Source organism: Peromyscus maniculatus, chromosome 1 (genome assembly GCF_049852395.1).
Source record: "Peromyscus maniculatus bairdii isolate BWxNUB_F1_BW_parent chromosome 1, HU_Pman_BW_mat_3.1, whole genome shotgun sequence".
NCBI lineage: Eukaryota > Metazoa > Chordata > Mammalia > Rodentia > Cricetidae > Peromyscus > Peromyscus maniculatus.
Genome location: NC_134852.1, coordinates 188669414 through 188690998, shown reverse-complemented (window position 1 = coordinate 188690998; position 21585 = coordinate 188669414). Strand labels below are relative to the sequence as shown.

Genomic DNA, 21585 nt, shown 5'->3' with positions numbered 1-21585 from the left:
GGACAGCCCTCCCAGGGCCAGTGAAGGGTGGGGCCAGCTCAACATGGCCCTTGGATATCATCACACATGGTTCCTATGACCCCACAAGCATTGACACAGACCCCAAGTGCAGCAGGACCACGGACCCAGACATGGCCTTTGGCTGCAGCTTGGGCCTAGACATCACTATGGCCCCTGTGACAGCTCAGATCACCCAGATCAGTATGGCCCCAGTGGCAACATGGCTCTTGGACACCAACATAGTCTCAGGTGGCTAACCAGACCCCGGACATCCTCACAGCATCAGTGATAACAGGAGCCATGGACATCAACTCTGACTCTGGCTGCTGTAGGGCCATGGACCCAGACATGGACTTCAGTAGCAGCGTGGGTCCAGACAACACCATGACCCCGGGTGGCAGCACAGGCCACTCAGATCAGCGTGGCTCTAGTGGTGGCATGGCTCTGGGACACTAACAAGGTCACAGGTTGTGGCCTAGACCCCGAGCTTCTGTGTGGCCTTTGGTGGCAACATGGGCCATGGACGTTAACATGGACCCCAGTTGCAATAGGACCAGACCCAGACATGGCCTTTGGCAGCAGCTCAGGCCAGAGGGTCACTATAGCCCCAGGTGGCAGTGCAGGCCACCCAGATCTGCTGTGGGATGGTCTGTATGTCAAATCTGTTCCTCTGATTGGTCAATAAATAAAACACTGATTGGCCAGTGGCTAGGCAGGAAGTATAGGCAGGACTAACAGAGAGGAGAAAAGAAAGAACAGGAAGGCAGAGAAGACACTGCCAGCCGCTGCCATGACAAGCAGCATGTGAAGATGCCGGTAAGCCACAAGCCACGTGGCAAGGTATAGATTTATGAAAATGGATTAATTTAAGCTATAAGAAGAGTTAGCAAGAAGCTGCCATGGCCATACAGTTTGTAAGCAATATAAGTCTCTGTGTTTACTTGGTTGGGTCTGAGCGGCTGTGGGACTGGCGGGTGACAGAGATTTGTCCTGACTGTGGGCCAGGCAGGAGAACTCTAGCTACACAGTATGGCACAGCTGCAGCATGGCTCTTGGACACCAACATGGCTTCAGCTGGCAGGCCAGACCTTGGGCATACCCACTGCCTTTGGCTGTAACAGGAGCCAAGGACATTAACTCAGACCCTGGCTACAGTCCATGGCCCTCAGCTGCAGCTCTGTCCCAGACGTCACCATGGCACCATGTAGCACAGGCCTGCTGTGGGATGGTCTGTATGTCAAATAAAATACTGATTGGCCAGTGGCCAGGCAGGAAGTAGGTGGGATAAGGAGAGAGGAGAATTCTGGGAAGCGGAAGGCTGAGGCAGAGAGACACTGCAGCCACCACCATGACCAGCAGCATGTGAAGACGCCAGTAAGCCACCAGCCACGTGGCAAGGTATAGATTTATGGAAATGGATTAATTTAAGATAAAAGAACAGTTAGCAAGAAGCCTGCCACGGCCATACAGTTTGTAAGCAATATAAGTCTCTGTGTTTACTTGGTTGGGTCTGAGCGGCTGTGGGACTGGTGGGTGACAAAGATTTGTCCTGACTGTGGGCAAGGCAGGAAAACTCTAGCAACACAGGCCACTCATACCGCTATGGCCCTTGCAGTGGCATGGCCCTCAGATACCTACATGGCCACAGGCGCTGGACATCCTTGTGGCCGTTGGTGACAACACAGACCTTGGCTGCAGTAGGACCATGGACCCAGACATGGCCTTTGGCAGCAGCCAGGCCTGGAAGTCACCATGGTCCCAGGTGGCAAGCAGGCCTCCCACATCAGCCTGTTCCTCACCACCTTCACTTCTTCAGTTCCTCCTCTTTCTACAGCACACGAACCATTCTGCTTCCTTTTCTCTCCCATTTCTCCACCACACATTTGCTCACAATAATGGCACCCATCTGTGCGTGGCTAGCACCTGGCTGAGCCGAATGGCATCCGGTGGGCCCATGGTTGTCTATCCCGCCAGCCCAAGCCTGTAGTGTTCACTCTTATGAAGATTTATAATGAAAAGGATCAAGCCGAGCAATTAAAAAATATACCATGTGCAGGTTGAGGAGAAAAGATCACCAGGAAGTGGAATGGGGCTAAGTCCTGTGTTCAAGGCGATAAACAGATTAAGAAATGGAATAAAGGGAAATGGAAAGAGGGAAAGAGACCTCACCCAGCTAAGCTTCCAACTTGCGAAAAGGATTAAAGAACAGCTTAGGTCCAGCCATGGTGGTGCATGCCTTTAATCCCAGCACTCTGGAGACAAAGGCAAGTGAATCTCTAAGTTCTCGGCCAGTCTAGTTTACAGAGTGAGTTCCAGGACAGCCAGGCTTAGGCAGTGAAGGTAACCATCAAAAACAGAAACTGGTGAAGATGTAATAAAGGAGGAGGTCATGTTCTAGTCCCAGCAAACAGCAGAACTTGGCAGCTTTGGCAGTGTGGTTCTGACTTCAGAGTCAAGGTTAGAAGAAAGGGGTTATGGAATCTCCCTCCATGACTAAGGAAAGCTGCTGAGGGCACGTGTCAGAGGTGCCCCTGAATGCAGGCCCAGGGAGGCCATTGTGGGAAGCTGTGAAGGTGAAGCCTGGGTTGCCTTTGAGACCCTAAGATGTTGGAGATGCCAGAGTCATGGGATACCTGCCAAGGAGCACTGCTAACAGGGAGTGGAACCAGCCCAAGAGAGAAGTGTGCTGCAGTCAACAAAGCTGAACGGAGCTGGAGATGTGGAGAGTGTTTTGACATCAGATGTGGAGATGCTGAGTTTGGAGTTTGCTCAGCTGGTTTTTGGTCTTGCTTTGATCCAGTATTTCCTCACTATGCTCCCTTCCCTACGTTTTGGAATGGTAATGTATTTCCTGTGCCATTGTATGTTGGAAGTATGTGATCTATCTTTTAATTTTGATTTCATAGGAGATTACAGGTAAGAGATTGCATGAATCTCAGAAGTGACTTTGAACTTCTAAACATTGTTGAGACTGTGATAGATTATGGGGACTTTTAAAGTTGGACTTAAAGCATTCTGCATTATATTATGGCTACAAGCCTATAGGGCCCAGGGAGTAGAATATGATTTGAATAGATATGGCCCCCATAGACTTAGGAATGCTTGGCCCATAGGGAGTGATACTATTAGGAGGTGTGGCCTTGTTGAAGTGGGTATGGCCTTGTTGGAGGAAGTGTGTCACTGTGGGGGTAGGCTTTGAGGTCTCATATATGCTCAAGCAATGCCCAGTACACAGTCTCTCCTTCTGCAGATCAAGATGTAGAACTCTCAGCTCCTTCTCCAGCACCATGTCTGCCTGCACACTGCCTTGCTTCCTGCCATGATGATAATGGACTAAACCTCTGAAGCTGTAAGCCAGCTCCAATTAAATGTTTTCCTTTATAAGATTTGCAGTGGTTACAGCCATAGAAACCCTAAGACAGAAGTTGTTTCTCAGAAATTCTGCATCTGTGATGTTTTGGTCCAGCTGAATCTAAGGACCTTGATCACGGTGCCCACTGAGGCTAAGGGTGAGAAATGATGGTGGCGAGATGAGCTTATGCTGTTCTGTCTCACAGGCCTTGACAGGCAGACAGTCTAAGTGACAAGTAGGGAGATTATAGGAAGAAAATGGAGTTTTGACAATATAAACTCTTTCTGCTTGGAAGCTTTAATCTATGTCAATTCAAAGGTCATAATTTGTAAGCTTAGAAAGTCAGTTCTATAAAACAAAAAACAAAACAAAACAAAATATCCCAACCTTTAAATACAGGGAAAAGAGAAATGTAGTATGAGTGAGACAAGTTACTCTGGGATGAGGGCAAATCTGACACCTCCCACCCCTTCACCCCTCCACCTCCTCCACCACAACCCCCTGTGACCCTTCAGTATCAGGCATCTGCTTCTCTGGGTCAAAGACCCCAGAGGTCATGCAGTGTTAAAGCAGCTTTCTACTTTTTGTTTTGGAAACTATTGTTTAAGCAGCTGTTATTTGCATCCTTAGTCTTCCAGGGGACCGAGAAGGACAGCTGTGGGCATTGGGAGAGACTCTGGTGGGAGTCAGTATCACAGGGCTGGTGAAGAGATGTTCACCGGGAAGGCCCTGCAGGTAAATTACTGTTTGCTTGTTTGATAAAAATTGGAAGGTTGTCTTCCAGAAATTATGCTCCAGACTGCAGCCAGGGATTATTGGTCTTTAGAGTCACTGAATGCTGTTTGCTGAGATAAACAATATGTGGCCTGATGAGGTTTTTGAGAAGGCTACTTCTAGGGAGAACTGTGCCAGCTTTTCCTTTCAGAGAATCCATTTGAACAAGGACAGGGAGGAACTCAGGGTTGTTTTTCTCCCTTCAAAGGAGGAAGCAGCTTGTATCTTCACTTGAGCTGAGCAATGAATAATCTGGCTAGAACTCTAATCTTGAGACCAAGCTCTATCTGGTGAAAGATTCGAGGCAGCATGGCTGAATTAGATCGTCCAGGATTGATTTGTTACCAGGAGAATAAATAGCTATGTCTCCTAGCGCCATAGTCCTGATTTCTAGCCTATTTAACGTAAGTGAAAATAGCATTAAAAATGCAAAGCTGGGGATACTACAAAGCAGGGAAGATAAGCCGGAGCCACAGACATCATTTGCTGCATTTTAGCAACAATTAGGCCAGACCCAAAAGAGAATAAACATCCTGCATATGGCTCCCTTAAAGCTCAGAATAAAAAATGCACCAGCAGGGGGCTGGAGAGATGGCTCAGAGGTTAAGAGCGCTGGATGCTCCTCTGGAGATCCTGCGTTCAATTCCCAGCAACCACGTGGTGGCTCACAGTCATCCATAATGAGATCTGGTGCCCTCTTGAGGTGCACAGGCGTAAGTGCAAGTGGAACATTGCATAAGAAAGGGAGGGAGAGAGGGAGGGAGGGAGGGAGGAAGGAGGGAGAGGAAGAAAGAAAGAAAGAAAGAAAGAAAGAAAGAAAGAAAGAAAGAAAGAAAGAAAGGAAGGAAGGAAGGAAGGAAGGAAGGAAGGAAGGAAGGAAGGAAGGAAGGAAGGAAGGAAGGAAGGAAGGAAGGAAGAAAGAAAGAAAGAAAGAAAGAGAAAGAAAGAATGTACCAGCGAAGGGTTTATTTGCACTCACTCAGAGTTCAAAGTGCACAGTTCATCAAGACAGGGCAATGGGAGAAGAATGTCAAATCCTAGCCACTAGACCAACAGGAAGCATGGAAAATATTTTTATTGTATTATTATTATTATTATTATTATTATTATTATTATTATTATTGTGGTTGTGTATGTGTGTGAGTGCACAAGTTTCATGTGTGTGGTGGTTAGCAAAATCAGTTACAGGAATCGGTTCTCTCATTAACAATATGGAGCAGGAAGATAGAACTCAGGTTTTCACACTGGGAGGAAAGTGCCTTTACCCACTGAACCATCTCAACAGCCCACAGCAAAACAGTAGCACTGGTATTCCTCTCACTTTCTGGTTGTTTTTTTTGTTTTGTTTTGTTTTTTGTTTTTTAAATTGAGCTCATGATCCTAACCCATGGACTAGTGCCACCCATATTTAGGACCTTCCCACTTCGGTTAAAGCCCTTTGGAAACAACCTCGCAGACATAGAGCTTTGTTTCCTAGGTGAGTCTAAGTCTGGCCAACTTGACAAGGAAAATTAGCCCTCACGCTATTCCGTTCTACTCCATCAGTCCACATAAGCACATCTCATCTCCATTTTTAGTCAACACCGAGCCGTTTTGTTACTGTGGCTTTACGGTACAATTTGGGGTTGGGTTTTGTGATACTTCAAACATTGCCACCTCCACCCCACCCTCCTCACTGCATAGGATTGTTTGAGCTTTTTAAGGTCTTTTGTACTTTTATATGGATGTTCAGATTGTTTCTTCTGTTTCTGGGAAGAAAGTCATTGGTATTTTGATGGTGATTGCATGGACTCTGTAAAACGCTGGAGGTGAGAATGTAATGTGGTCTTTACAATAGTAAATCTGTCATTCTGGGAACACAGGAAGTCTTTCCATCTTCTGGTTTCTTTTTCAGTTTCTTTCTTCAGTGTTTTGTGGCGGTCATTGTAGAGGTCTTTCACTGCTTTGGTTAGAGTCATTCCTAGGTATTTTATTCTTTTTGAGGATGTCATTAATTCCATTATTTTCACTTTGGACGGTTGTTATTGGTATAGAAGAGAGCTCCTGAAGTCTGTATGTTGGTTTTGTCTCCTGCTCTGCTTTGCTGAATTTGCCTGTCAGCTGCAAAAGTCTTCTAGTGGGGTTTGTTTTGATGCTAGAGATGGAAGCCAGGACCTCATGAATGTAGGCAAGCACTGTACCACTCAGCCATGCCCAAAGACCTGTGGTATCTTTAGAGTCTTCTAAGTACAGAATCATGTCATTCGCAATAGGGATGACTTTTTCCTCCCCTGTTGATATCCTCTTTCTTTCATTTGCCTTATTATCATGACTGAAAATTTAAGTACTATAGTGAATGATATCGCTGAATAGAGACATTCTCTTTCATTCCAGAATTTAGAAGAAATATATTCATTTCCCCCCTATTCAGTACAGTATTAGCTGCAGGCTTTTCATATATAGCCTTTATTATGTTGAGGTATGAACATTTGATGCCTGTTTTCCTCTACAGATGATGCTTCCTTCTAAGTCTTGAAGAAGGCTCAGAAAATGCTGTTTGTCTGCTGCCACTGCCCGGGCTCTGCTCCCATTCTGATCCGTGGTCCTTCTGTTTGTGGCCGAGGTCTGTGCATGTCATAAATAGTCATGACTGTGTAGTTTTGTGTATATATTGGTTCATTGTAGTTCAATAAAAAAATTTACTAAGAAAATCTAAAACTCACCCTTTGAGAATATCTACTAAAATTCACATGTTTAAGAAAGACATCAGGGGGCTGGAGAGACGGCTCAATGGTTAAGAAAGCTCACTGCTCTTGAAGGTGACTGGTGTCTGGTTCCCAGCACACTATCTGGCAGCTCACGACCTGCAACTCTGTCTCCTGGGGATCTGACACCTCCCTGACAACGGAAGAAACATGGTGTAGATGTCACGTGGACCGCCCAGAGCCCACACTGGGATAACAATGGTGCCCGTTTGGGCCCTGCTGCGGATTTCTATAGCTTTTGATTCTCAGCAGAGAGATACAGACAAGGGGAACACTGAACCCTTCCCAAGGGTGTTCCTTGATTACCGAAGGCTGCAGGAAGCTGTCCTGCTCCTTTCTGCGCCCACTGTTGCAGAGAAAGAAGGCTAACCTGCCTAGGGCTTTTGGAATCTTGCCCTCAGTGTTCCTGTGCCCACACAAAGTTCTCTCATTTAGAAACCGTGCTTTTTTGCAGAACGTTTCAAATGGAACAAATGCACACCAATCAGCAGGGAGCTGCAATCAGCAATCAGCTCCTCATTCATGCAGGCAGGTGACCCAAAGGCTCCAGGCATGTCCCCCCCACTCCCCACCCCCGCCACTTCTCCCCTCCCCCAAGAATGCAGCCAGTTGACAGGGACACCACTCAGTTTCATGGAGGCCTGGGCCACACCATTCTCTGCTTTTAGCAGCCTTTCAGATTCTTTCTCCTGAGGGTGCAGGTTTGCTAGAGATTGACTGCTGGCGTGTTTCTTATTCTTTCCGAGGTAAAGGAGATTGACAAAGTTAAGGCAATAAAACACCTTCGTCTTAGCAGGTTGAGGTTCTTCCAGCAGCCAGGGTTTCCAAGGACCTTCAGGACAGCCTCTGAGATGTAAATATCCCATCCCTGGAGTTACAGTGCATCCCTTCTTTGTACACCTTCAAGACAGATCTGCTTCCTCCTGTTTCCCTCCAAAGGCAATAGAACTATTGCGGGTTGATTGCGCCCCCTGCAGGCCAGGGCTGGGGAACTGCGTGATGCAACTTCCCATCTATAACTAACTCCCTGTTTTCCTCCATTTTCTTGGGACTTAGCTCAGATCAGATTTCTTGACTATACTCTTTATCTCCCAGTCTCCTTCTCTCTCCCTTCCCCTTCTCTCTCCTCCACATGAGCACACACATGGCTAGTAAAGCTCTCAAAGGCTTGTACACACGCTTTTCTTTTTAAGCCCCGACATCATCTGAGCTCTGGCTCAGTTATGGGTGGGGTAAGTCCACTTCTCTATTCTTCCATTTGTGTTGTACGCATTTTTCTCTAATCACAGTGGAAAAACTCATGGGTGTCAAAGAATAACTCTACCAAGGGAAGGAATCGTCACTGTGCATTCAACAGAAGGAAGCCAGGCTCCCAGAAGAGGGGGCTCCATTTCCAGTTTGCATGGGATTGTAGGCATTCTTGAATCTTAAAGTACTAAAACTGGGACACCCCCATTGAAACCTCTACAGTGATGTCACCGTACTCCCACAGCTTAGTGGGGGGCTCCAGTCTTGAGCTCTCCTTTGAGTTTTCTCTGTTCAATTACAAGTGGCTCTTACAAGTCATGGGCCTTTGGAAGAGACCCACACTCACACATCTGGGGAGGTATAGACAGCAACTGTTTTAGGTTTAATACTCAACTAGTGTTGATTCTGTTTTCGAATCATTCCTATTAAGAACTTCCATTAAGTAACATAAGAAGCAACCCAGACAGAGCCCTTGTCAAATAAATATCAATAATTTTCATTTGTTCGCTCTTTTATAACTTCTTATTTCTCTAAACAGCATGCACATCTCATAAAAACTAAAAGAGTAGTTTTTTTTTAAATTGAGTACTTTCACATACTCTTCATAACACTGTACTTAAGGTTTATTTGATAAATAAAGAAGCTGAGCCTCTGAGAGGCCGATAAGCTGCCCAAAGCCAAAGGCAGAGAAAGATGTACACCCTGGTCTCTGACCACAAAGCCTGTGTTCTAGTCTACCCATATCTGGTTTATTTTGTATGTGGCTTCTTGGGCACAGCAACACATTGCTTAAAATCATATAATCATCTCTTCATTCTCATTTCAACAATCTTGCCAGTCTGTGTTCAGCCCTCTTTACAGTTTAGATTTTTGTTCTCTTTGCCGGTGTCACCTGCATATTTTCCATCTGGCCAGTGGAGCTCGGAACTGAGCTGTTGTTGACCCCATCCGGGCGCTTTTGGGAAACCGTTAGAGAGAGGGGGGCCACCATCCCTAGCAGTAAGAGCCAGGAAACAGGAACCCAGAGCCTTCTGGGGCAATGCTGGCTACTGCAGGGAACCAGGGCCTTCTGGGACAATGCTGGCTACTGCAGGGAACCAGGGCCTTCTGGGGCAATGCTGGCTACTGCACTTGGAGAAAACACAGATTTTTATCTGTTCTGAGTTTGCTTTTTATTGCTTTCTGTTTGTTATTTCCCTAGTCTTGGAAACGAATTCAACAAAGCATGGTAGAACAAAGCTAAAGGTGAAAGCTGTCTTTCTTCATACTTCAAGTTCTGTGGAACTCCGCTATGACCTTTCTATTCATAAGAAGCACTTCTAGCCGGGCGGTGGTGGCGCACGCCTTTAATCCCAGCACTCGGGAGGCAGAGCCAGGTGGATCTCTGTGAGTTCGAGGCCAGCCTGGACTACCAAGTGAGTCCCACGAAAGGCGCAAAGCTACACAGAGAAACCCTGTCTCGAAAAACCAGAAAAAAAAAAAAAAAACAACAACAAAAAAAAAAAAGAAGCACTTCTAAGAACATTGAAAAAGTTAACTTTCACCTACATTGCATGGGATGACATTAAGCTGTCATTGTAGATTAAGGCAAAGATGTCAGATTTCCTTTTTAAATTTAGATTGTAAGTATAAAGGAGTCGATACTAACATAGCCATTCACATTTCATTTTCATTAGTTTCTAGCAGTTAAGTTAGCAAATTTCCTTGGATCTAAATAGGGATTAAGATGTGCCTGCATTTTTCTATTGAGGACTCACTCATCTTTCAGGTAGGCACTGTTTACTGACCCCTACAAGTAACCCACTGATGTTCTAAAGATAAAAAGGGAAAACAGGGGCAATCAACTTCATGACTAAAGTCTGTAAGAGGTGACGATCCCTAAACCCAGAACCATTTGGTCCAGGTGAAGTGGACTGACACGTCCCCGAAGTCTCCTTTTCCTGTTTGTCCCCCAAGGGGAAACCTGTAAATAAATGAGGTCCTTGGACTTGATGGCTTTCTCTCTGCACCGTACCCTCAAACTTTAGCATGGCTTCCATGACGTATCCTCAAGATCAAGGGCATCCCCTGACGTGGTTTCATTCTCCAGCCTCGCAAAAGAGAAAGTTATAAACATTCAGTGATTGGTGTGTAGCCCAGCATCCCCTCTGAACACACCAGTAACTACAGAATATCATTTAGTGCATATTAATTTTTGAAGATCTTTTTTCTAAACTTTAATCTATTATATCCTGCTGGTTTTGTTTCTTCTAAATAGACTGACTGCTTTGGTAAACAGTCATGACTGTGAACTACAGGGCTGACAGCATGTGCTTTTGCTTTTGTTTGTTGCTTGGCCTAGTCAAGTGTTCTTTTGTGGCAGCTCACATTTTGAATGAGTTAATTATAAAGTGGCATCCAGATTTCTTAAGATAACACTTGCTTTGTGACCTAAAACTTTATCATTTGATAATTTTGATTTTTTTTTCAGACTTGTGGTTTTCTACCCATTTATCATAAGAACCAATGACATAGGGAATGTCAGTCTTAATTCGGGGCCCACTACATGGAGCAGAGAATTTCAGATTCTTCAACAATAAAGACCCAGGATCAATGAGAGGGATGACAATGAAATATTTGTTAAAGTATAATTTTCTGTGAAGACAGATCTGTCGGAGGACTGGAGCAAACAGTGTCTTCTGAGCACGACAGGACGGCTCGGGTGAACTCAAAGACCTGTACAAGATCAAGCCAGTCAATGTTTCAGCATTGTGTGGGGAGGAGTTCACAAGTCCTTACCTGGAGGAACTATGGGCAGCTGGGACCGATGGCTAAACACTGCGGACTAGCCGTGTGCCGAGGATATTGCAGTATAGGCTGCCTGATAAGTGGGACAGGACGGCTGTAGCCCTTTATCAGAAAGAATGTCCACAGAGACACCAAGGCAGGGACCAGAGGAAGATGTGACCCACCCAGTTGCAGTGGTCACATGAAGAATAAAGCCATTCCTGGTCTGACTCCAGGGTCCCTTCTCCTTACCATAACAAGCTTCAAGCCAGAACTCCAGGCTGCCTTGGACAGAAGCTATCTCAGAGCAGGGTCAGGAAAGGTGTTTGGCAGAGTCCTGGTGGTGTGGGGAGCCCTGGATACCAGGTCCTAGATAAGGCGAGTGAAGGCTTTTTGAGATCTTTTCTTCCATCTTCTTTAAATTGAACCCAGCTCCCAGTTCCCCTCCTTCCACCCTCTCCCAACTTCCTAAAGCTGTAGCTAGAGTTTTCCTGCCTTGCCCACAGTCAGGACAAATCTCTGTCACCCGCCAGTCCCACAGCCGCTCAGACCCAACCAAGTAAACACAGAGACTTATATTGATTGCTTACAAACTGTATGGCCATGGCAGGCTTCTTGCTAACTGTTCTTATATCTTAAATTAACCCATTTCTATAAATCCATACCTTGCCACGTGGCTCGTGGCTTAGTGGCATCTTCACATGCTGCTTGTCATGGCGTCGGCTGGCAGTGACTCCTTCTATCTTCCTGTTCTTTCTTTTCTCCTCTCTGTTAGTCCCGCCTGTACTTCCTGCCTAGCCCCAGGTCAATCAGTGTTTTATTTATTGACCAATCAGAGTAATTTGACTTACAAACCATCCCACAGCACTAAAGCAATAACGGGGCTTTGTCTGTGGCTGCTCTTCTCGGGGTTTCATATCATCTTCTTGCCTTCTTGGTCTGAATTTTCCCTACTTCCTGTGGAGGTGGGCAGATTGCATGGTGGTTGTGGTGTAGAAATGGTGATGGAAGTAGTGGTCATGGTGATTGATGATGATGGTGATGGGGGTGGTATGGTTGACAGTGGTGTTTAGGATGATGGTGGTAGTGATAATGCTATAGTGATGGTGGAAATGGTAGTAGTGGTGGTAATGGCGATGGAGGTGGTTGTCGCGGTGGAGGTGATGATAGGGGCGCAGGTGATGGTAATGGGGTGGATATGGCAGTGTTGACAGTGGTATGATGGTGGTAGTTGTGAGACACGGTGATATGGAGGTGGTAGTTGTGATGATTGTGGTTTTGGCGGTTGTGAGCTGTCAAAGGAATCCCCTACCTCCATCCACACTTCTGTTCATCTTGGGTCTCACTGACATTTCCCGGGAGCCCTTTTGTGGCTTCCATTCTGGGGTACTTCACTAGGGAGTGCACAGCATGGTATATTTGGTGCTGGTGAAGTCGAAGAGGGCCTTGGATTACCTGTAACTGGAGTTACAGGTGGTTGTGAGCCACCACGTGTGTGCTGGGAATCAAACCTGGGTCCTTTTTAAGAGCAACACATATTTTTTTAGGGCTGAGCAACCTCTCCAGCCCGTTTTCTGCTTTCCACAGTGCTGGGGAAAAATGGGAGCAGGAAGGCAGATCCTGCCTCCACCACACTCACTATAGGAATCTTATCCCAAGTGGACAATGTGTTTATGGACTGAAGAGATGCTCACTGGCATCTTTCATACTCACCATATAGAAATTCTCAAGTAGAGATGGAGCCCACGTCAGAAAAGGAGGCAGCGGGCAGTGCTGAAGACTCCTGTGAGTATCAATCCCTCTGAAATCAGCTCCATTCACTACTGTTCACTCCAGTTATGGTGCAAGTTTTATGTGTCACATGAACAATACCCCTGTCTAGGCTCATAATCCCCTGAAAAGAAATCAATGGTTTTGAGGAAAGTGCTATGGGAGTAAGACAAAGTGTGGCCAAATGTGCTCGACAGGACACAGTCGTGCAGTAGGAGATACAGGGCACTGTACGACCAGGGGTTTGTATGCAAAGCAGGGACTTGTAGGGACAAGAGGGGATTTTGTTAGGCACAGGTAATTCTAGCATTTTTCTTTGAGGCAGGGTTTGTCCATACTGCCTAGCTTGGTCTCAAACTACTGAGTTCAATCTTTCCTCCTGTCTCAATTTCCTAAGTGGCTGAGATTTCAGGCACACATCACTTCTCAGGCTAGGGAATTTCAACAGGATCAGGGGTTTGTAGGGACAAACAGGGCTTTGTAGGGAGGCATAAGATACTAGAAAGAGAGGCAAGGCTGTGAAGGAGTGGATCTTGTGAGAAGCAGGACTCGTGGAAAGCAGAACTTCCTAGAAAGCACAGGAGTTTGTAGCAGGTGAGAGCTTGCTGGACGGGACAAAGACTTCCTAGGGAGCAGGCAAGGTTTGTAGAATAAGCAGACCTTGTAAGGATGGGCCTAGGCCACACATGTGAGCAGGGCCTCCGAGGAGGACCCAGGCCACGCAGGAGGCACGGGACTTTGTAGGCTATGTGCAAGTCAGGTGGGGATTAGGAGAAAGATTTACAAGGAGGGTTGGAGCTATATGAAACAGCGAAGCTTTGAAGAAAGGACAGCTGATTCCTAAGGGGAGAAGGGACCTGTGAGTAGACGTAGTATAACCTTGCAGTGGATGGTCTTACACAATGCAACCTAAAAGAAACCCTACAGTTGAGGCCAGCTTGCAGCCTGGGCACCTGTTGGAACCCTCAGTCAGGGGTAGCCTTCTCACAGACCGGACTGCATATATGATTGAATGCACATGCACTTACTTCCTGGCTTTTCTCTCATCTCTTCTCTAAGTTGTAACACAACTGCAGGAAACACAAAGAAAAACATTTCTCTTCCCAGTGCTGGCCCCCACATCATGAATAAGCTCACTTCCAATTACCATTGTCTCCTGGTTTTCTCCTGAAGAGGCAGCAAGCAGTGGACTTCAGACCCCAGTAAGAGAAGCCAGGAGCAGGGCTTCTCAGGAGGGGCAGTGTTTGTGAGGAGCAGGGCTCGGCATGGTGTGGAGGAGCTACTTCCAGCGGAGGGGAGGGGTAGGGCAAAGACTGGGGTTGGCGGATGGAGGCAGTGGGGACTACACTTCTCCAGGAGCAGGGTTCCCAGGAATAGGGCTTCCTGGGTGGAACAGGGCTTCCTAAGGAGGAACAGAGTTCAGGGAGAAAAGCTTTGTAGGAGGGCTATGCTGTTTTTGTGAGGGAACAGGGCACCGGAAAGAAGTGACTAGAAGGGCACGGGCTTGTAGGAGCAGCAGTGCTACATAGCAGTGCAGGCTGCCTCAGAGCTATCTAGCCTCTTCAAGAAGGGACTGGCTTTGTGGAAGCAGGATGATGCAGACGCAGGGCCTTGCCATTTCCACAGAGGCTTTGAGGGAAGGCTGGGGCTTGTTAAGGAAGACAGGGGATTTACAGGGTGAGAGGTAAGGAGTGGCGGGTTCTGTTGTTTGGAACAGGACTCCAAGCTTGTGGCTTTGGGAGGAGCAAGGCCAGCAGGCTTTGAGGGTGAACTGGAACTGTGAGAGGGATCCTGTACTGGTCAGGGCTTGGAGGAGGTCTTGTTAAGAGGTCCAGGGTACTATCTGAGGACAGCTTTATAGGGTGAGGATCCAGGAGTGGGGAACTTAGGGGAGTAGGGCCGTGCAGGAAGCACAGGTTTATAAGAGGATGTTGAGGTTTGAAGAAAGGACTTTGAGAGGAACCCCGCCCGCCCGCGTTGCCTGTAAGAGCAGAGCCCTGTAGAAAGAGTGGGTCCTCCCAATGAGGGTAGTTTGAAAGAACAGGATAGTTCCTTTTGTTGTGTTACAGCCTATTTAGCCTTGTTGGGCATGATTGCCCATATTGTCTCTAGGACAGCTATCCTGACACCAAGCTCCATGGCAGGAGTTAGATTGCTAAGGACTCTTTGTCTTGGCTTCTAGGAAATACCACCTGTAAATTCCCAGCTATGTAAAAAGCTGAACTCCTCAGGTCCAGCCTGGGCACAAGACCCTCCATATCCTTCTAAATTAGAGAGAATAGCCAAGCCTGTGCTGACAGAAACACTTTGCAGTCCAGGCAAACTGTGACCTCCTTTCTCAAATGCAAGTGCAGAAAGTGATTAGCAGGTTATGCTACATGTGTTTTCCTGCTTGGGGCATGGCTTAACCAGGCCCTCTAGTTGCTTCTGGTCAATGACATGCAAGGAGGGTGAAGTGTGTCATAGTCCCTGGACTCCCTGTGCAGGATTCTTCTTGCTCTTTCCTGTTCTGAGCATCCATGGTGAGAGTGGAGACAAGAGGCAGGTCGGATCCAGCTGCATCCCACCTTATTGAGGGCCTGGGCTGTCCTGCTACCGTCATGATTCACTGATCAGTGGGGCACGGGGAAGAGCCTTCCCACCTTCCTGACTTAGAGGCCTTCCTTAGCCCAACTAGAATCTCTGAAGCAAGTGCCATTTAGGGTGCAATGAGACCCAGCTAAAGGTTGACCAAAGACTCTGGAGCCAGACAGCATAGGTCTGAATCCTCGGGCTTGGTGAACTCCGACAAGTGAGCATAAGTCGCAGGTGCCTGAGTTTCTTTCCAGCTAACATAACTTAAGAGGGCTGCTATCAGAACTAAATGAGCTAATACACATTAGAGACTTAAGAGCGACTCTAGGCACACCCGGAATATCTTAATGTCTACTGTTATTTTTGTCATCCTTATCATAACTTTTTGTAAATCTTGCATTGTCACCAGACATAGAAAGGTTAAAATTAGGCATAATCCCCAAATACAAGTCAAGATTTGTGTCATCAGCCATCACAACATTTAGGCCATTAAACATTGCTTAAAAAAGCAAAAAAAAAAAAAAAAAAAAAAAAATCCCTCCCTCCCATCTTCCCATCCATCCATCCATCCATCCAAGAAACTAGCCCAGGAATGCTCAAAGCCAAGTTCTCTAACTGGTGGAGGAAACAGTCCTTCAAATCTCTTGAGACTCTTTGATCTATAATTACTTTTTCTAAAGACTCCCTGGGTTTGGAAAATTTGGTATGTGTGTATAGACACCTGAAGCATTAGTTAAGGGGCACACACATCTTTAGAACAGCTCCTTAATACTCTTATTTATAATCTTAAACACTCAATGAGTATCAATAAAATATGCTATGGAAACTACTTAAAGGGACATTTTCAAGAGAGGTAGCAGTCTATACCAAGTAACGCTAAACAGGCAAACAATAAATATGCAATCAAAAATTTAATAACAAAGATACTATTTTCAACATGGTCAAATATACATGGCTAAGACCAGAATTAAAAAAAAATGTATCCAGCTCACCAGTACAGTCATACAGTTTTGTACAGAACATTCCATAGATCAACAGAAAATACATGAGCACAAAAATAAAAAATATTTAAAGAGAATCTCTAAGCAGCATTTTCTTTCTGCAAAACAGACATAGACCTTGTACTGATTAAATATCTACAAGTGCTTTTCCTTTACAAAAATACATAGATTCTTAATAGACTAAGTCATTAACAATGACCTGGTAATTCTTTCACTTCAATTTGAATGATTCATAAGCTAAATCTTACAACCACAAAAAGGTTTTTATTTGTATTAAGATGTTATCACTCTTGACAAAAAGCTTAAAATATTTCGTATTTCAAAATAAAATTAGCAACATAACTCTACAATATATTCTGTGCTAGATTTACTGTGAGGGCTATTCTAAGAAATGATTGCTGTTGAGTTACCAGACACAGGAAAGTGAAGGAACACATACGCCCCACCCCACGCTCTTGTCCTGGACCACAGCTTCATAAGGACACTTAGGCCCCCACCCCATTCTGAAAAAGACTGCAAAAGAAAACCGGCCTTCAACAGTGCCAGGGTGACCTCCAAATAGACACATATGTAGAAAGAGCCGCTCCTGGTCCCATGTCAATACACCAGACTATGTAGAGATGCCCTCAGAATGGTTAGTCTTCATTTGTGCTACAGTTGGTTTTCTAGTAAGTACTACAAGACCGAAGAAAACTAGGCCTAGTATTTAACATATCTGTTACATTGATTCTAGATTCAAAGACAATTAAGATGAAAACATTTCTGGGAAGCCACCATTTTGAATCATGGAAAAGTGGATGAGGTTAGACACACCTGCACGAAAATTTAAAGCAGTTCTTTTGAAATGTTTAATTTTTATCAGTTTCTGAAAAAGTGCCCAAACATTTTAATTCTACTAGAAAACATGATGATGTAAACTTGCTTTTTTGTGAAAATCATATTCTAGGAAGAGAAAGACTTTCAAATGACCCGAGAAACACCATGGCTTAACACAACGAAAGCCCTACTGTCTACTGGCATTGTATTGTATCTTAACCTGTTTTCAGTCAGAACACACTGAGCAAAGTCCATCAAGTAAATCCAAACAAGTGGTGATCCTGTGCTCTGAGGGCTTCTGAGTCTTTAGTGACCCTGAAACTGTTCAACAACTCCTGAAGCAGCAGACCTAGCAGACATGCCATGTCCCTTATTGCTCTCCAGAGGATTTACATACTGAAAACAACTGTAACAGCATTTCAAGTTTTTATGATTCTAATCTAGAAAAGATTTGGCAAATTCATACTGATTTTTTTATTGATATAAAGGGTAGATTTCTAGAGAACTCCTTATCCAGAGGAGTGGATGTGGAGGGATACAGCTCAGTTGCAGTGCTTGCAGACCAGGGAACACAGGACTGTGGGGCTGTCTCATCCACTCTGCAGAAGGTCTAGCTCAGGGAGATTTTACCTCAGTGGTGGTCCAAAGCAGACCATCAACCCCAGAGAAAGAATGGCGTACTGGGACAATTTTCAGTGCTCCACTGTCAATATCTGGCCACAGGGCTAAGTTTAATAACAATAAAGTGGCTGCTGAGAAAGAGAGTCACTTTTAAATAAAAACTATCACAGGCCCTTATGGAATTTTGCTTTTAAAAATAGCAGAAGCACTTCTGCTAATCCAGCAGAATGTTCTGTGCTCTACGGAGGCAGGCCTGTCAGCACTTCTACTAAAGCCTGTCTTCAACAAAGCTGCACACTTGACTAAGAACCCAGGAGCTAAACAGGCGTCCTCTCTTTCATACCACCTCTAGGGAATAAAAGGCTTCTTAAAAAAATTAAAATCTCAATTTTCTAAGTTCCTTTTTCTCCCACTTTTCACTGGGGAGGATATTTGTTTTCTTTCTCATATTTGAGGATTTTCTAAGGTCTACCAGATGTAGCTGGAAAAAAAACCATATTTGAAGGGAAATACACTGACTGTAGCAAAAGAGGCATTTGACTCATCCCACCAAGAACTCCAACTGCAGTGCCTTCATTGGCAATGTTTTGGTAAGCAATCAAGGTTACTACCTATTTACCGTCAGGTCACAATCTACTAGTTTCCATCTTCTGAACTGTCCAAACTGTCTCCAACATGGTTATTAACAATAAAATGTCTTTGGTGATACAAAACTTTTTGAAAAAGACTTTAGCTTTTAAGTACCCACTTAGATATGAAGCCATTTATGAGACAGGTACAGATAACTGGAGACTTATGCAGGTAACCTAAAACAGAAACGCACTTTAGCAATGAGGCACTTTCTTTTAAATAGTCAGTAAAGCTTAACAGTTTATAATATTATATAACACAATGGTTTTATTACGGACTCAGTTCAAATGAACATTTGTTCTCGTTCACTACGTTTGTACAATGTGGCACATTAGTACGGGGCAGATGCTTAGTGAATAAAGAATAAAGAATATTTAAAAGTTGTCAAAAACATTACTCGTTACCCAAACCTCAGACTTAATATAATCTCATCAACGAACCTTTTAGTTTAATTTTCAGGACCGACTGAGAAAAGGACATTTTCTTTCTCTATTAACTTATGTGATCACTGCAATTTGAAGTGATTCTTACAGACCACAGGCATTCTTTATATTCAAGATTCCTTGGCCCTTTTCTTTAGGGCTGATTTTTAAGGCAGATAAAACAGGTAATAAAATCTTTTCTGGAGTAGGGTTCTTTAGTTTATTGCTTAAGGGACAACAGATTGAAGACTAACGTTCATGTATTCTTGAGTGTATGGGTTCAGGGCTATTCTAGAGGGTTTTGTTAAGCAACCCTGTACATGTAAAGTTGGCCACACACAGTGCCTGCTCATGTTTCCTACAGCGGGTTCCTTACAAGGGCAACTAAGTGGGAATTTGGTGCATGTCACACCAGACAAGAAAGTGGTCTACACTTGGCTGATATACCAGAGGAGGCTAGCTGAAAAAGCCTGATTCCACTAGCAACACCACATTACTCATGTTCCCATGTGACACCAGCCATCCTTAATGGTATGTTTTGGAACACAGTCTTTTACATCTCAGTGAAAATGTCAATGCATAACATTAAATAAAGAAACTTTTATAAAGTTGCTTCCTTTCATAACTATTCCCTATGTGTCCCTGGAAAATAGTCATAACACGTGATCAGGCAACAAGCAAAATTTAAAGAGACCTTGTATATAAAATTCACCTATGGCCTTACATCTTGATGAGGAGCAAAATAGCCAAGTCTTAGTGTTTGGTTTTCAAAATTGATTTTGACTTAAGTTAATTAAAATTAACCTTCATATTTAAAATATACTTATCTAAATGTGACAAACTGTAGTATCTTTAAAATTTTCTTAGAGATAACTAGGAACTAGATTTTACAAAACATCAAAATAATTTCTGTAGTTAGATAATAGATTCAGGTTTTTGGCCAAGCATAATGGTCTAAACTTTAGAGTAAATCAACTATCTTTTAAATCCTGCTCGTGAGTTCTTCCAGAAACAGCCCATCTATAACAACCTGAAGTTAAAGCGTTGCTATGGCCTTCTAATGCAGCAAACTTTAATATACCTTTCGACTTGAAAAAAGATGTAAGGAAAAATCATAAACTTTCAGCCTTTTATATTATAAAATACTCCAAGATTGAGCTTCACTTCGTATATTTCTTAGAGCTGTACGATGTTTTATTTCTACGAAGCACTCTGATAATCAGAAAGCATCAGCTTGTGAAGTATTGTACAGGGAAATGTAGAGCACCTGTGTTCACAGTCTAAAAACGATGTGTGGAACACACGGTGCTCTTATCAGATTTCTGAAAAAAGTCATTTTTCCTATTTTTTCCCACCTGTCAGAAGTTAACTTGTTTGTTTCAAAGCAACCAATAGACATGTTTCACAGTTTTCTTTTCAACTATGTATTTGACAAGATCTAAAATGTTTTTCATGTAATAAGATAACAGAGGACCCTGACTTGCAGGCTAATTTCGTATGTGTGGAAGACTTAACCAAACTGTCAATATCAAGGACATTGTCATAGTTCTGACTTCTACTACACTCACCTTCAATGAACTCACAGTGAAAACAACAATCCCACTTCATGTTTACTACAGTATCTAAAATAAAATATCCCCAAACCACCAATTTTGGTTAGAATATTTATCTATTACATAGCATTTATTTTGTGGGTATGGTTTGGAAATGTGATATGCAGCTAACAATCTGGATCAGTAACTTGAGATTTTGGAAATCCATAAATGAGCGAATATTATCTAAAATCCTAGTATTTAAAACCATTATACATAACCCTCTGCATGCCACAACACATGCCTAAGGCCAACTTAAAAGAATGCTTTCACAAAACGGCATCAACAATGCCATGATGCACACACAACACAGGCTAGACAACAAATGGAGTTTTGTAGAGCAACACCCACTTGCCCTAAGACAGTAACAAACATCAACATACTCACACATTAATTTTATTAGACATCAATATGATCAGCTGCCAACATTATGAACTTCAGTTGTCCAAGTCACATACGTTTTCAATGTGAAGGGCTAACACGCCTTCCTGTGCAATGGTAGAGACTACCCAGACATTCAGGATAGCTCCAATTGTAATGTGCTCTGGTCAAATGATAACTGGAATTCTTCACAAAAGGACTTGCACACTCAAGAATGAGCTGGCATTTTGGTTTTTTTTTTTTTTTTGGCCGTTTATTCTTTTTTACATAAAAGTTTACCAAGAATAGGACAGTGGCTCAGAAACCACTCTTCTAAATATATTTTTATACAAAATAATTTCAAGATATAATTATACTAGTTCTTGTACAGTACTCTATTTTAACAAGAATAAAAGTATTAAGTATGTGAAAACACCACAAGGATTGAGCCATTTTACTAGTGTAATTAACATTAGAACAATCTTGCAACAGGCAAGCAAAACATTGAGAAAGCAGAGTCACGGCTGTACTCCTAGCTGATTTCAGCCGTGCTTTGCACACTGTGAGACGAGACGAATATCTTATGCAGATGGTCAGTAGCAGAAGGGCACTTGGATTGCTCCTAGTAGAAACAACATGAAGGAAACTGACAATGTTGAGACAGACAATGGCCTTATGTGCATGCTGAAAATCAGATCGTGTCTCTCAAGTCCACACACCGCTCACTGTGCAATCTGCCGACGAGTAAACAAATAGTGCAGGGTTCATTCAGTGCAGTCTGGGCTCCTTGGCCTACCCAAAGTCAATTCTTGGTCGATACTGCAATACCATAGGGTATGACTAAAAAAAAAGAAAAGTATGAGTAAGACTGTGTTTACATAAAAACAAGTTCATACAGAAAAGCTTTGGAGAATT

At 43.9% G+C, this 21585-nt stretch overlaps 1 protein-coding gene across 5 annotated transcripts in view; it reads right to left on the bottom strand.

Moving 5' to 3' along the window:
- Positions 1 to 16126: 16126 nt before the first annotated feature.
- The window catches only part of Pcgf5 (polycomb group ring finger 5), a 120288-nt gene continuing 114829 nt past the window's right edge, over positions 16127 to 21585 (bottom strand). For all 5 annotated transcript variants that reach the window (XM_076562737.1, XM_076562730.1, XM_076562751.1 and 2 more), the window contains one exon: positions 16127 to 21510. In XM_076562737.1, the coding sequence (XP_076418852.1) occupies positions 21463 to 21510 (48 nt within the window). In that variant the 3' untranslated portion in view covers positions 16127 to 21462. The remainder of the gene's footprint in view (positions 21511 to 21585) is intronic.